Here is a 14,479-nt window from a genome sequence, read left to right on the forward strand (position 1 = left end):
CAATTTCGGCCTATGATCGCCGAGCGCAAAAATGGGCTGAGCCGGCGCGCGACTGGGATGTTTTTTGGCGCCGGCGCGGAAAAACGCCTGGAGAGGCCCTTTTGGGGGCGCGGATGGAGATGCTCTAACACACGGCACATGCGTGCGTACCGGGCCCCATGTCACAACTCTGGAGCGTCCACTGTCAACAAGTGCCACCAAACACAAACTTTGGCTAGGAGCTCCTCCACGGCAATTCAAAATGATTGGCAAGTTGGGGAGACGCCATCTATGAGCAAACATGAACTAAGACATCACCAAGAGAACGGAGCTCGCCGCAATATATCGGCAGACATGGGAGGGTCTTGAGCCTGCACAACAACAGGGGTGGGACACCTTCACGAGGGGGAAACAAATGACCGCCCTGCGGCACCAAAGGCACCGCCGCCGAACCCAAAAGGAAACCACTGAACAACCACCATCGACCCCAAGCCGGCCGCACCACCACCACCATCAAACCAACACTGGCTCCTCCGGCTGATCCCAACTCCAAAAATGATGCCCACAAGAGGGGAACGGTGCAAGGCGCTTCCATTATCCGGTCTGATAGAGGATGGATATGAGGTTTTCCATGGACCAAGGGACGACGGGGGAGAGGAGCACATCACCATAGCAGCGGCCTCAAGAAGGTAGCGACGCCCACGGCCGCCATTGTTGTCGCCTCCGACCATAGCCAGAAACAGACTTTCGCCTGACATCGTCTCCTATGCCTGTGAGTAGACCAAACGGTATGCCGCATCCACGAGGCCCTACCAAGGCCAGCCGCCACCAACCTCCGTCTGTTGTGCACATCCTAGCTCCCAGCGGCGAGCCGCCACCTTGCTGCTGAGCAACAACAACCTCCGCACCATGAACGCCAGATCGGAGCGGCATTGTGCCTGGATCCCTAACCCACCTGGTCAATGAGCAACAAGGCCAGCAACGACCGCAAACATCCAGTCTTGCCAAGTCCGTACCGCACGGCAAGCCGCAGGACGAGCAGTAGATGGTCCCCGCTGCTACCCAGCTAGATCCGGGCCAGACGCCCACCCCCATCAACATTTCTAGCAAAGCCCGACACCATAGCACACGACACCACCCGCCCATTGGACCACCACGACCGGCAGAGACACCGACAGCCAGAGGAGCCCGCATGAACCCAGGTAGCATCGGCCAAAGGCATCGAGCAGCCATAGTGAAGACCCCATGGATCCAGGACATAGCGCGCCCAAGCTCTTGCAGCAGTGCACTACCAAGCAGCAACGCCGCCGTAAGTGCAACCCCCGTGTTCAGCTGACGGTGCATCCAACGCACCCCATTCCGATGTCGCCGCCCACCCACGGACCAACAGGATCCCCGAAGCGACAACTCATGCCCGCAGCCAGTGCCTCGACACCACCTCAGATTTCAGCCACGCATGCCCGGGAAGCTCCGTGTCATCGGCAACCACCCGAGCTCCTGCTCGAGGGGTGGTGCCTTGTTGAGAGTCGCGGCGCCCCGTCACCAGATCCGAGCGGGTTTTGCCGAGGGGTGCAGTAGGCGACGACGGGGGAGGAGAAGCCGGAGAGGAAGGAGGTTGCAATGGGAGGATTCAGCGTCGCCTGAGTCCCCTTGGGAGAGGTACAGACTCCCTTCAAAACCATAAAATTTATCCAAGTCATCATTGATCACGTATGACTTGGATTGGATATATGCACTACCATCCCATGCATACTACCAACAACGCCCGTCCTTTATGTGATGTGTTGATTAGCCAATTGGATTATGCTCGTGGGAAGCTTCCTATAGATATATCGGTTCAATCAAACACTATTACTTTGTCTTTAACTATCCGTTTTTCACACGAGGTTAGCAACACGTCGGAAAGTTGGTCCAAGTAGAGAGATACAGAGGGCAATCCAGTGCAGTCCACGTGCTATATCCGATATGCCTTGTTACTACCATCGCTAGGCTAGCAGGTAGAACTAAAATAAAATCAAAAGCTTGAACCTTTGTTCCACTGCAACCACAAGAACATTAATTTGTCAGTCTATCTTCATTATTCGTGCAATGTTTTTTACATTGTTTATGTCAGGATAGGATCATGAGTTCTCCGAGACTCATTGGTGTGTTCGGTGCAATGGTGTTTAGTGGTTCTTCAAGTCGGCGTTGTTCCATTGTTGTTCGATAGTCTCAGCGGCTTCTTGTTAGGTGTGGCGGTTTTTTATGGCCTTCGCTATCTTTTTTATTGTTGTTTTTCTTTAGCCTGCTTATATACGAGGATTTCTTCGCTAGGATTGTACAAAATTTAAAAGTGCCAATTCTGTACAAAAGTTGAAAGTACTTACTGTTGGTAGCGCCGCGCCGTGGAGTGTGTCGGTGCAATCATGAACTTGAAACCGACACCATACCCTGAAACTTAACTGAACAAGAGATATATGCGGCACGACCGTCATGCGTGTACAGCGTCACGATGTAGTCATCGTCTTTCTTCTTCTACTCCTTTTGTTTCTTTTCCGATGAAGATTTGTCCCAAAGAACTATATCTTCATGATCGTATATGAGTCAACACCTAAACAGGACCACATGCATGGTTCCAATGTAGCTTTTTTTTTTGAAACAAGGTTCCAATGTAGCCTTATTAGCACATAAAGAGCATTGCCTACGTGCCCATCTTTCGGGTAATGTGGACGGCCAAAGACTAGGGCACGAACACGTAGCCAGAAAACATATCAATGAATTAGTATCTCACAAGAAAAATGAAGTGCTAGGTTTTCAATGGGTGGCGAGAGAGAATCTGTGTGCATGCAGCCATCCGTTCTTCTCCACTTTTATCAGACGATAAACTACTATCATGGCCCCCTATCAAGAGTCTATTGCAATGTATTCATGCAACAAAATATTTGGTACATTTATACTGCAAGTCAGCACAGCAATCTTGATGCGGAGACAAAGGGCAACAGATGTGCCGGTAGGTACTGGCGCAGTTAGAATTTGTGCTTTCTATGTCAATTGCTATAAGTATGTATAGAAGTTGAAAATGCTAGGTCTGTACAAAAGCCTGCTACCTCAGCTTAACTGAACAATGGATAATGGATATATCAGCCACGACCGTCGTGCGTGTAAAGCGTCACGATACAGCCATCATCTTTCTTCTTCTTCCCCCTTTGTTTCTTTTCTGATGAAGATTTGTCCCAAAGAACTATATCTTCATGATCGGATATACGAGTTGTCCCTAATCAAGAGCACGTGGTTCCAACATAGCTTTATTAACACATAAAGAGTATTTGCCTACGTGCCAATCTTTCCGGTAATGTGGACGGCCAAATTAAAGTCAGGCGATATCCGAACTTGGGACCGTTTGATATAGCATTATTTAGAAGTAAAAAGCACTGGTGGCAAGCACCAACACTTGTGGATGGATGCCTCAAGCAAAATTACTTTTGAGTATGCAACTGCCTTTGTTGACACGGTACCAGGCCTATACCAACCCCTCCCTCTTTGGATGTTATCCTCCCTTTGGGCCACGCAGATTCCGCGTTGGACTTTGACTGTAGGGTGTGTAGTTTAGGGTGGCAACGGCAAAAGATGCCCGGAATGTGATTTTGCCATGGGCTAATCCTTGTGTAAAGTGGATTTTTCTCGTCAGCTAGCCGTGAGTGCGCCTGGGTGGTGGCAGACCCGGCCATCATTGACGTCGGTGTCGGAGCCTCGTCCATTCGGCGAGCTTATAAAACGGCTGCTGAGAGGCCCCATTTGGGCAAACCAAAACTATCCATCTCAGATCAGGAGCAACCTAATCAAGAAAGAAGAGCAGCACAGAGCGGTGTTTAATCACTCATCAAGGACCGATGGCGTTTCTGGGAGGATCATTGCGCGTGACGAGAAGCATTGGCAGCTGGAAGATGACGAAGGGGAAGAGCCACGACGGGTCGGGGTCGTGGCGGCAGGCGCCGGCTCCCGTGAAGGAGCTGTTCTGGAGGGTGAGGCGCGCCGTGCTACGGCCAAAGCGCCGCGCCGTGAGCTTTGGGTACGACCTCAAGAGCTACTCCCAGAACTTCGATGATGGCCTCGTCCCTGCCCATCGCCTCTAGCTAGCCACACCCGCAGGGTCTTCTTCTTCTTCTTCTTCTTCTTCTTCTTCTTCTTCTCCTCAATTTTACTTGCCGCCAGGCCGGAACAAGGCTCGAGGCTGGAGAGTTTGAAGCGTCGTCACGTTGTGATTTGCTCCTCCTCTAGTTCAGCCACGAGCATATACTAGACAGTACTGTTCATACACAAGTTGCTTACTGTTGAAAGTCTGAAACTGACAATGAAATGTCAGTGTACAAAGAGACTTAGCAAATAGATTGGAAATTCTGATTAAACTAAGATATATTATTCTTCTAAAGAAAGTCTGACATATTCTACAAGTTATTTGCTTGATTGTTAAGAGGGCATACACATGTAATTGTTATCTTGATTTGACGTTGCTCAATATATTCAACGTTTGAAACAACAGCCTTGAGCACATACAACTATACTTCACGCATAAAAGCAGTCTCGATCCTCATTGATTCCCCAGCTGAACAAAAACTATTTTGACATGCCAATGACATGTAAGATTAATAGAGCAAGATGCCTAACTAGAGCTACAAACATAACTAGAACTCATGTGACAGCCTTGACTAACTACCAAAGCACTTACTCACCGCCGTTACTCTCTCATATCACTCCATTTGGATTTACCAAAACATCACCCGACAATACACACCTCACTATATTTCTGCATATAGACCATAAAGGATTCAAATAGTTATGAAACAACAACATTGCCACCACAGCGGGTTGTCACCATTTCTGGCTCCTCCAAATTTTCAGTTGACCTCCATTTTTACCTCGAGCGGTTTTAGTAGAAGTGAGTAGAGGACCACCTGAGGGCAAAAAGCCCGCCCACACTAACCAAGCCAAACAGGAGCAGTCGTAGGAGAGCCACTTACCAAATGGCGATGAAGGTGAACTCCGAGATGCACACCAACACGACATGATGATATCTAGCTTGTATAAACAATATCAGAGATGCCTCATCACGAAAACCTTGGGAAAAAGGAACTAAAACCTTTCATTTCCTATACGAACCATGGGACCAACATTACCAAAGCTAGAACAGGCATCTCTACTATAAAGGGGGTTGGAGATTGTACATTGTGCATTGGTATTTTTCTTTTAATTGTGTGAAATAAGTGAAACGGATTCTTTGATTTAAGTGAAATTATTTTTTTACTCAAGTAAAATCAGTACTTTGAATTAAGTAAAATCAATGTAACACAAACTAGTGAAATATATTTTCTTGAAATGAGTGAAATATGTTGTTTAAATCGAGTGAAATCGGTCTCTCCGATAATGAGAGAAATTATTATTTTTGAATTTAGTGATATAAGTCTTTTGAAATGAGTGAAATAAGTGTTTTTAAATTAGTGAAACACTTTTTAAAATTAGTGAAATATGTAGTTTTATACTAGTGAAATCGGTCTTTTTGAAAATGAGTGAAATTATTTTTGATGAATAAAATGAAACAATTCTTTTGAAATGAGTAAAATTTACGTTTTTGAAATGAAATCCGTGTTCTGAATATTTACACACTCTCAATACTTTAATTAATGAATGAGATCTATTTTTAGGAAAGGAATGAAATATGTCTTCTGAATTTTCTAAACCATTTAAAATATTTCAAATTTGATCTTGTTTAACGATTTCATCGCCCGGAAGTCAAACATTTAAAAAGATTTTAGAATAATTTTTATTTGAAAGATATCAATGAATTAGTATTTCACAAGAAAAATGAAAAGCTAGTTTTTCATGGGTGGAGAGAGAGAGAAAGAGAGAGAGAATATGTGTGCATGCAGCACTCCGTCCTTCTCTACCTTTACCAGACGAAAAACTACTATCATGGACTTCTATCGGAGTGTATTGCAATGTATTTCTGCAGCAAAATATTTGGTACCTTTATACTGCAAGTCAGCACAACAATCTTGATGCGGAGATGAAGGGCAACAGATGTGCCGGTAGGTACCGGTGCTGTTTGAATTTCCGCTTTTTATGTCGATTGCTAGATCTGCAACAAAAGTTGAAAGTGGTATGTCTTCACAAAAGTAGAAAGTGCTTACTGTGGATAATGGATATATGGGACATGACCGTGGTGCGTGTAAAGCGTCACGATACAACCATCGTCTTTCTTCTTCTGCTCCCTTTGTTTCTTTTCTGATGAAGATTTGCCCCAAAGAACTATATCTTCATGATCGGATATAGGAGCTGTCACTAAGCAAGAGCACATGGTTCCAACATAGCTTTATTAACACATAAAGAGTATTTGCCTACGTGCCAATCTTTCCGGTAATGTGGATGGCCAAATTAAGTCGGGGGATATCCGAACCTGAGCACCAACATGCGATCCAGTGCTTCTTCTCTTGGGACAGTTTGATACAACATTATTTAGAACTAAAAAGCATTGGTGGCAAGCACCAACACTTGTCGATGGGTGCCCCAAGCAAAATTACTTTTGAGTACGCAACTGCCTGTGTCGACACGGCACGAGGCCTCCACCGACCCCTCACTCTTTGGATGTCGTACCGTCCCTTTGGGCCACGCAGATTCCACTTTGGACTTTGACTGTAAGGTATGTAGTTTAGGGTAGCAACGGCAAAAGATGCCCAAAATGTGATTTTGCCATGCGCTAATCCTTGTGTAAAGTGGATTTTTCTCATCAAGGACCGATGGCGTTTCTGGGAGGATCATTGCGCGTGACGAGAAGCATTGGCAGCCGGAAGATGACGGAGGGGAAGAGCCTCGCCAGGTTGGGGTCGTGGCGGCAGGTGCCGGCGCCCGTGAGGCAGCTCTTCTGGAGGGTGAGGCGTGCCATGCCATGAGTTTTGGGTACGATCTTAAGAGGTACTCCCAGAACTTCAACGATGACCTCGTCCCTGCCCACCGCCTCTAGCTAGCCACACCCCCAGGCCGCAGGGTCTTCTTCTTCTTCTCAATTTTACTTGCTTCCTTGGCTGGACCAAGGCTCGAGGCTGGACCTTGTGATTTGCTCCTCTAGCTCAGCTACCAGCGTACTATTATTAGACAGTACTGTTGGTACACAAGTAGCTTAGTGTTGAAAGTCTGAAACTACCAATGAAATGACACACATAGTGTATCTATTCTGATGTGCTTCCTTCTATGTAGTCTGCGAGCCGTCACTTGCCACAATGGAATGGGATTTTGACTATTTCTGTTTATGTCACAGGGGCTTCTCTAGTTGTCGCTGTCATTTTATTCTCGAGATGAAACCAGTGTAGTATTACTAAGTTGTTTGATATGCGTGCATAACATATTGGGAGTGAAGTGGATTTTCAATGTTAATTTTCAGGAGGCATGATCCGGAACCCCCTTATAAAAGTTCACTCTTTTGTATGTAGATTTCAGCGGTGAGACTAAAACTTATCTCTCTGATGAAGAAACATTATAATGTATTCCATGTAATCAGAATGTTCAGGCCCCTCGAAACTCCTATTTGGTAGATAATTGATCATTTATTTAGGCCAAGATCCATCCTTACTAGAAGTATCAGTGTGCGTTGCTGCGCTGTTGAATTACGATGCCAAAGTTATGCTCGCCTCATTGCACCAAGAGATTTGGCAAATAGCTTGGAAATTCTGATTAAACCAATATATATTATTCTTCAAAAGAAAGTCTGACATATTCTATAAGTTATTTGCTTGATTTTTAAGAGGGCATATATATGTAATTGTTATCTTGATTTATTGTTGCTTAGTATATTCAAAAGCTGAAACAACAACCTTTAGCGCATACAACCATACTTCACGCATACCGAAAAATACTTTCACCCTGCTTTATATATAAAGCAAACCACCGAAGCACATTGTCCAACAAAGTTCGCAGCAAACACGCACACACACATCGCACACAAGGTAGCACACACACAAGGTACTCAGGTTCTGTTGAGGGCACAGTTCAACAAGCACACAAAAAAGGAAAAACAGACAGGTGGCAGCGCAGAATGTGAAGATCTAATCCGGCTCTGGTGGTGGAGGAGGTAGCAGCGGGGCCAAGCGGAGAGCCATCGTGCGAAGATCAGCAATGATGGTGTTGATGGAGGGGACATTATCAGAATGTTCAGGCCCCTCGAAACTCCCATTTGGTAGATCATTGGTCATTTTGTGCCGAAATCCATCCTTACTAGAAGCATCAGCGTGTGTTGCTACGCCGTTGAATTACAACGTCAAAGTTATGCTCACCTCATTGCACCATGAGATTTAGAAAATAGCTTGTAAACTCTAATTGAACCAAGGTATATTATTCTTCGAAAGAAAATCTGACATATTCTGCAAGTTAGTTGCTTGATTGTTAAGAGGGGCATACATATGCAACTATTATCTGGATTTAATGTTGCTCAATGTAAGTATTTAACAACTGAAACAACAACCTTTAGCACATACAACCATACTTCACGCACACAAGCAGCCTGGGTCCTGATTGGTTCCCAAGCTGAACTAAACTATTTTGACATGCCAATGACGAGCAAGATAAATAGATCAAGATACCCAACTAAAGCTACAGACATTGCATAGTCCTGATGGGGCGGCCCTGACTAACTACCGAAGCACCAAAATTCATCACCGCTGCTCTCTCATATCATTCCATTTGGAATTACCAAAACATCACTCGAAAACACACACCTCACTATATTTCTGCTTATAGACCATAAAGGGTGCGAATAGTTCTCAAACAACAACATTGCCACCACGGCGGGTTGTCATCACTTGCCCCTCCAACTTTTCAGGAGAAGTAAGCAGAAAACCACATGAAGGCAAGAATCCCGTCCATTCGAACCAAGCCAAACATAGCAGTCGCAGGAGAGCCACTTACCCAATGGCGATGAAGATGAACATAGAGAACACACCAGCACGACATGATGATATCTAGATTGTATAAGCATTAGACACATCTCATCACAACAATCTTGGGGAAATGAACTAAAATCTTTCATTTCCTATACGAACCATGGGACCAACATTACCAGAGCTAGAACAAGCATCTCTACTATAAATTGGAGTTGGGGATTGTACATTGTACATTGGCATCTTTCTTTTAGTTGAGTGAAATAAGTGAAATTGATTCTTTGAAATAAGTAAATTATTTTTTTAGTTGAGTAAAATCAGTACTTTGAATTAAGTAAAATCAATTTAACACAAACTAGTGTGCCGGTAGAATCAATCTTGAATCTTGATGCAGATACGAAGGGCAACAGATGTGCTGGTAGGAATAGGTGTCGTTAGAATATCCATTTTCTATGTCCATTGCTAGGCCTCTACAAAAGTTCAAAGTGGTTGATCTGTACAAAAGTAGAAAATGCTTACTACTGCTAGCTGAGCTTAATAACTGAACAATGGATAATGGATATATGGGCCACGACCGTGGTGTGCGTAAAGTGGCACGATGCAGCCATCAACTTTCTTCTTCTCTTCTCTTCTCTTTGTTTCTTTTCCGATGAAGATTTATCCCAAAGAACTATAGCTTCATGATCAGATATATGAGTGGTCACTAACAACTCGACCACATGGTTCCAATGTTGCTTTATTAACACATAAAGAGTATTGCCTAGGTGCCAATATTTCCGGTAATGTGGATAGACAATTTAAATTCGAGCGATATCCGAACCTGAGCACCAGCATGCGATCTAGTGCTTCTTACTGCATACAAGCTATCTGGGTCCTTGTTGGTTCTGAAGCTGAACAAAAACTATTTTGACATGCCAATGAAGTCTAAGATAAATAGAAAAATATGCCTAATTTAAGCTACAGACAGAACATAGAACGCATGAGATGACCTTGACTAACTACCAAAGCACCACCACTATTACTCTCTCATATCACTCCCTCTGGACGTACCAAAACATCACCAAAATACACACCTTACTATATTTATGAATATAGACCATAAGGGGTTCCAATATTTCTCAAAAGAACATTGCCACCACATCGGGTTGTCATCACTTCCGGCCCTCCAAGTTTTCATTTTGCCTCCATTTTTTCCTCGGGCAGTTTTAGTAGAAGTGAGCAGAAAACCACTTGAAGGCAAGAAGCCCACCCACTCCAACCAAGCCAAACAGGAGCAGTCGCAGGAGAGCCACTTACCCAATGGTGATGAAGATGAACTTCGGGACACACCAACACCACATGATGATATCTAGCCTGTATAAGAAATGCTAGAGACATCTCATCACAAAAGCCTTGGGGGGAAATCAGCTAAAACATTTCATTTACTACCAAAGCTAGAACAGGTATCTCTACTATTAACGGTGTGCTGGTGATTGTGCATTGTACATTGGTGTCTTACTTTTAATTGTGCGAAATAAGCGAAATCGGTTCTTTGAAATAAGTGAAATATGTTTTGAGTTGAGTGAAATCAGTACTCTGAATTAAGCGGATCAATGATTCATAAACTAGTGAATCTTTTTTTCTTCGGAAATGAGTGAAATATGTTCATTAAAACGAGTGAAATTGGCCTCTTTGATAATTTGGGAAATTGTTTTTTAAATGACTGAAATAACTCTTTTGGAATGAGCAAAAACTTTTTTAATGAGTAAAATATGTAGTTTTAAACAAGTGAAATCGGTCTTTCTGAAAATAAGTGATATTATTTTTTAATTGAGTGAAATAATTATTTTGTAATGAGTGAAATCTACGTTTGAAATGAAAAAAGTGTCTTGAATGTTTCCACACTCTCCATTTTCAATTAATGAGTGGAATCTATTTTTTACGCAAGGAGTGGAATATGTTTATGAACTTTTAAAATCATTTAAGTATATTAAAATTTGATCTTGTTTTAACTATCTCATCGCCAAGAATTCAAATATGTTAAATGGTTTTAAAATAAAAATTATTCAGAAGATATCAATGTATTAATAGCTCAAAAAATGAAGTGCTAGTTTTTCAATGGGCGAAGAGAGAGCATCTATGTGCATTTTACCATACGAAAAGATACTATAATGGACTCCTGTGAGAGTGCATTGCAATTTATTGTTGTAGCAAAATATTTGGTACCTTATACTGCAAGTTAGCACATCACTCTTGAATCTCGATGCAGAGACGAAGGGCAGCAGATGTGCCAGTAGGTACCAGTGCTATTGGAATTTCCGCTTTCTATGCCAATTGCTAGGCCTCTACAAAACTTGAAAGTTGTAGGTCTGTAAAAAGTAGAAAGTGCTTAATGCTGCTAGCTCAGCTTAATAATTGAACAATGGATAATGGATATATGGGCCATGAAATGGTGTGTGTAAAGCGGCACGATGCAACCATCGACTTCCTTCTTCTCTCTTTGTTTCTTTTCCGATGAAGATTTTTGCCAAAGAACTATATCTTCATGATCGGATATTAGTGGTCACTAACAAAAACCACATGGTTCCAACGTAGCTTTATTAACACATAAAGAGTATAGCCTGCGTGCCAATGTTTCTGGTAATGTGGACGGCCAAATTAAAGTCGAGCGATATCCAAACCTGAGCACGAGCATGCGATCCAGTGCTTCTTAATGCATACAAGCTGTCTGGGTCCTTGTTGGTTCCAAATGTTAAAAAAAACTATTTTGACATGCCAATAAAGTCTAAGATAAATAGAGAAAGATGACTAATTAAAGCTACAGACAGAACGTAGAACTCATGTGACGACCCTGACTAACTACCAAAGCACTAACTCACCATTGTTACTCTCTCATATCACTCCGTCTGGATGTACCAAAACATCACCATAAATACACACCTCACTCTATTTCTGAATATAGACCATAAAGTGTCCCAATATTTCTCAAATGTCAACATTGCCACCACAGCGGGTTAACAACACTTCTGGCCCTGCAAATTTCAGTTCGCCTCCATTTTTTCCTCTGGCAATTTTAGTAGAAGTAAGCATAAAACCACCTAAAGGCAAGAAGCCCATCCACTCCAACCAAGCCTAACAGGAGCAATCGCAGGAGAGCCACTTACGCAATAGCGATGAAGATGAACTCAAGGACACACCAACACCACATGATGATATCTAGCTTGTATAAGCAATATTAGAGACATCTCATCACAAAACCTAAGCATAGGACAAGATCGTGTAGTTCGTTTGCTAAAGCTTTTCTAATGTCAGGTATCATTTCCTTAGACCATGAGATCGTGCAACTCCCGGATACCGTAGGAGTGCTTTGGGTGTACCAAACGTCACAACGTAACTGGATGACTATAAAGGTGCTCTACAGGTATCTCCGAAAGTATCTATTGGGTTGGCATGAATCAAGACCGGGATTTGTCACTCCGTAAGACAGGGAGGTATCTCTGGGCCCACTCGGTAATGCATCATCATAATGAGCTCAATGTGACTAAGTGGTTAGTCACGGGATCATGCATTACAAAACGAGTAAAGTGACTTGCCGATAACGAGATTGAACGAGGTATTGGGATACTGACGATCGAATCTCGGGCAAGTAATGTACCGATTGACAAAGGGAATTGTATACGGGATTACTTGAATCCTCGACATCGTGGTTCATCCGATGAGATCATCGTGGAACATGTGGGAGCCAACATGGGTATCCAGATCCCGTTGTTGGTTATTGACTGGAGAGCTATCTCGGTCATGTCTGTGTGATTCCCAAACCCGTAGGGTCTACACACTTAAGGTTCGATGACGCTAGGGTTATAAGGAAGATTTGTATGTGATTACCGAATGTTGTTCGGAGTCCCGGATGAGATCTCGGACGTCACGAGGAGTTTCAGAATGGTCCGGAGGTGAATATTTATATATTGGAAGTCATCATATTGTCACCGGAAATGTTCGGGGGTATACCGGTATTGTACCGGGACCACCGGAGGGGTTCCGGGGGTCCACCGGGAGGGGCCACCTATCCCGGAGGGCCTCATCGGCTGTAGGTGGAAGGGAACCAGCCCCTAAGAGGGCTGGGCGCCACCCCCCTAGGGCCCATGCGCCTAGGGTTGGGGGTACCCTAAGGGGGGCGCCCCCCTTGCTTGGGGGGCAAGCCCCCTCCCCTTGGCCGCCGCCCACCCTCTAGATACCATCTAGAGGGGCAGGCCCCCTTCCCCCTTCTCCCTATAAATAGAGGGGTGAGGGGAGGGCTGCAGCACTACATCCAAGGTGCAGTCCCTCCCCTCCCCAACACCTCTCCTCCTCCACGCGAGCTTGGCAAAGCCCTGCCGGAGAACTGCCACTCCATCACCACCACGCCGTCGTGCTTCTGTTGGAGCCATCTTCCTCAACCTCTACCTCCTCCTTGCTGGATCAAGGCGCGGGAGACGTCACCGGGCTGCACATGTGTTGGATGCGGAGGTGCCGTTATTCGACACTAAGATCGGAATCCACCGCGATCTGAATCACTTCGAGTACGATTCCTTCATCCGCGTTCTGGCAACGCTTCCGTCTCACGATCTTCAAGGGTATGAAGATGCACTCCCCTCTCTCTCGTTGCTAGCTACTCCATAGATTGATCTTGGTGATGCGTAGAATTTTTTTAATTTTTGCAACGACCCCCAACACAAGGCACACAACCTAGGAGTTTCACTAGGCTCAAATGAAAAGGAAGTTGCGGAATCTATTAATGACTTATTAGACTTAGAAGCGGAGAGGGCTTCTGAAATTATTCGTAACTTAGCAGCCATTAAAACTATGAATGAGGTAGATGTGAAAAACCTCGGTATGCCGGCCCTTGAAAACTTATGTAATGATCTTATGCCGAATACGAAGACTGGAGATGAAATTGAAGGGTCGGAACTTGAAAATGGCCAGGGGTCATTACCGGTGGACGATATTGGCTCTAGTAACCATACCAATATATATTTGCCAGGTACGGGGATAAGCCCAAGCGAGCCTAGAAAACAAAGGTGTATCCTACTTCAGCTGTTCGGAGGAGTGCTAGGGTTCAGCTTAAAGAAATTCCACGATGATCTATGAACGGAATCTTTTGGAATAGCAGAGGTCTGTCTGACTTGGCTAAAAGAAGGTTCCTTGCAGAGACATCGGTAGAACAAAAGTTAAACTTTATTGAACTCCTAGAAACAGGCCAAGATAATTTCACCTCACAGTTTCTTGGAACTTTGTCTGGTGGGATTGATTTTGATTGGCACTGTTTACCTCCTAGAAGTAGATCCAGAGGGATTTTGCTGGGGGTTAGGTGTGAAATGCTAGAGGTCATTAATGTAGTAAGGGGTGACTTTGTGGTCAAGTTTCAGGTGAGATCAAACTTAGATGGTTTCCGTTGGTCTCTCGTAGCTGTCTATGGAGCAGCCCAACCCGAACTCAAACCCGATTTTCTAGCGGATCTAGTACGGATATGTGGAGATGAAACAGTTCCAATCTTAGTTGGAGGGGATTTCAATATTATAAGGAGGAAAGATGAGAAGAACAACGACAATTTTTATGGACGGTGGTCACTCATGTTTAAC

The 14,479-nt window shown here is 44.1% G+C and overlaps 1 protein-coding gene across 1 annotated transcript; it reads left to right on the forward strand.

Moving 5' to 3' along the window:
- Positions 1–3,775: 3,775 nt before the first annotated feature.
- Positions 3,776–4,387, forward strand: LOC119311107. Its single transcript, XM_037586739.1, has one exon. The coding sequence runs from the start codon at positions 3,849–3,851 to the stop codon at positions 4,089–4,091; it is 243 nt and encodes an 80-aa protein (XP_037442636.1). The 5' UTR covers positions 3,776–3,848; the 3' UTR covers positions 4,092–4,387.
- Positions 4,388–14,479: the final 10,092 nt, after the last annotated feature.

This window comes from Triticum dicoccoides, chromosome 1B, assembly GCF_002162155.2.
Source record: "Triticum dicoccoides isolate Atlit2015 ecotype Zavitan chromosome 1B, WEW_v2.0, whole genome shotgun sequence".
Classification (NCBI taxonomy): domain Eukaryota; kingdom Viridiplantae; phylum Streptophyta; class Magnoliopsida; order Poales; family Poaceae; genus Triticum; species Triticum dicoccoides.

What these genes read in the sequence shown, in the direction of transcription:
- LOC119311107 (XM_037586739.1), top strand. Translation starts at nt 3,849, where the DNA reads ATGGCGTTTCTGGGAGGATCATTGCGCGTGACGAGAAGCATTGGCAGC.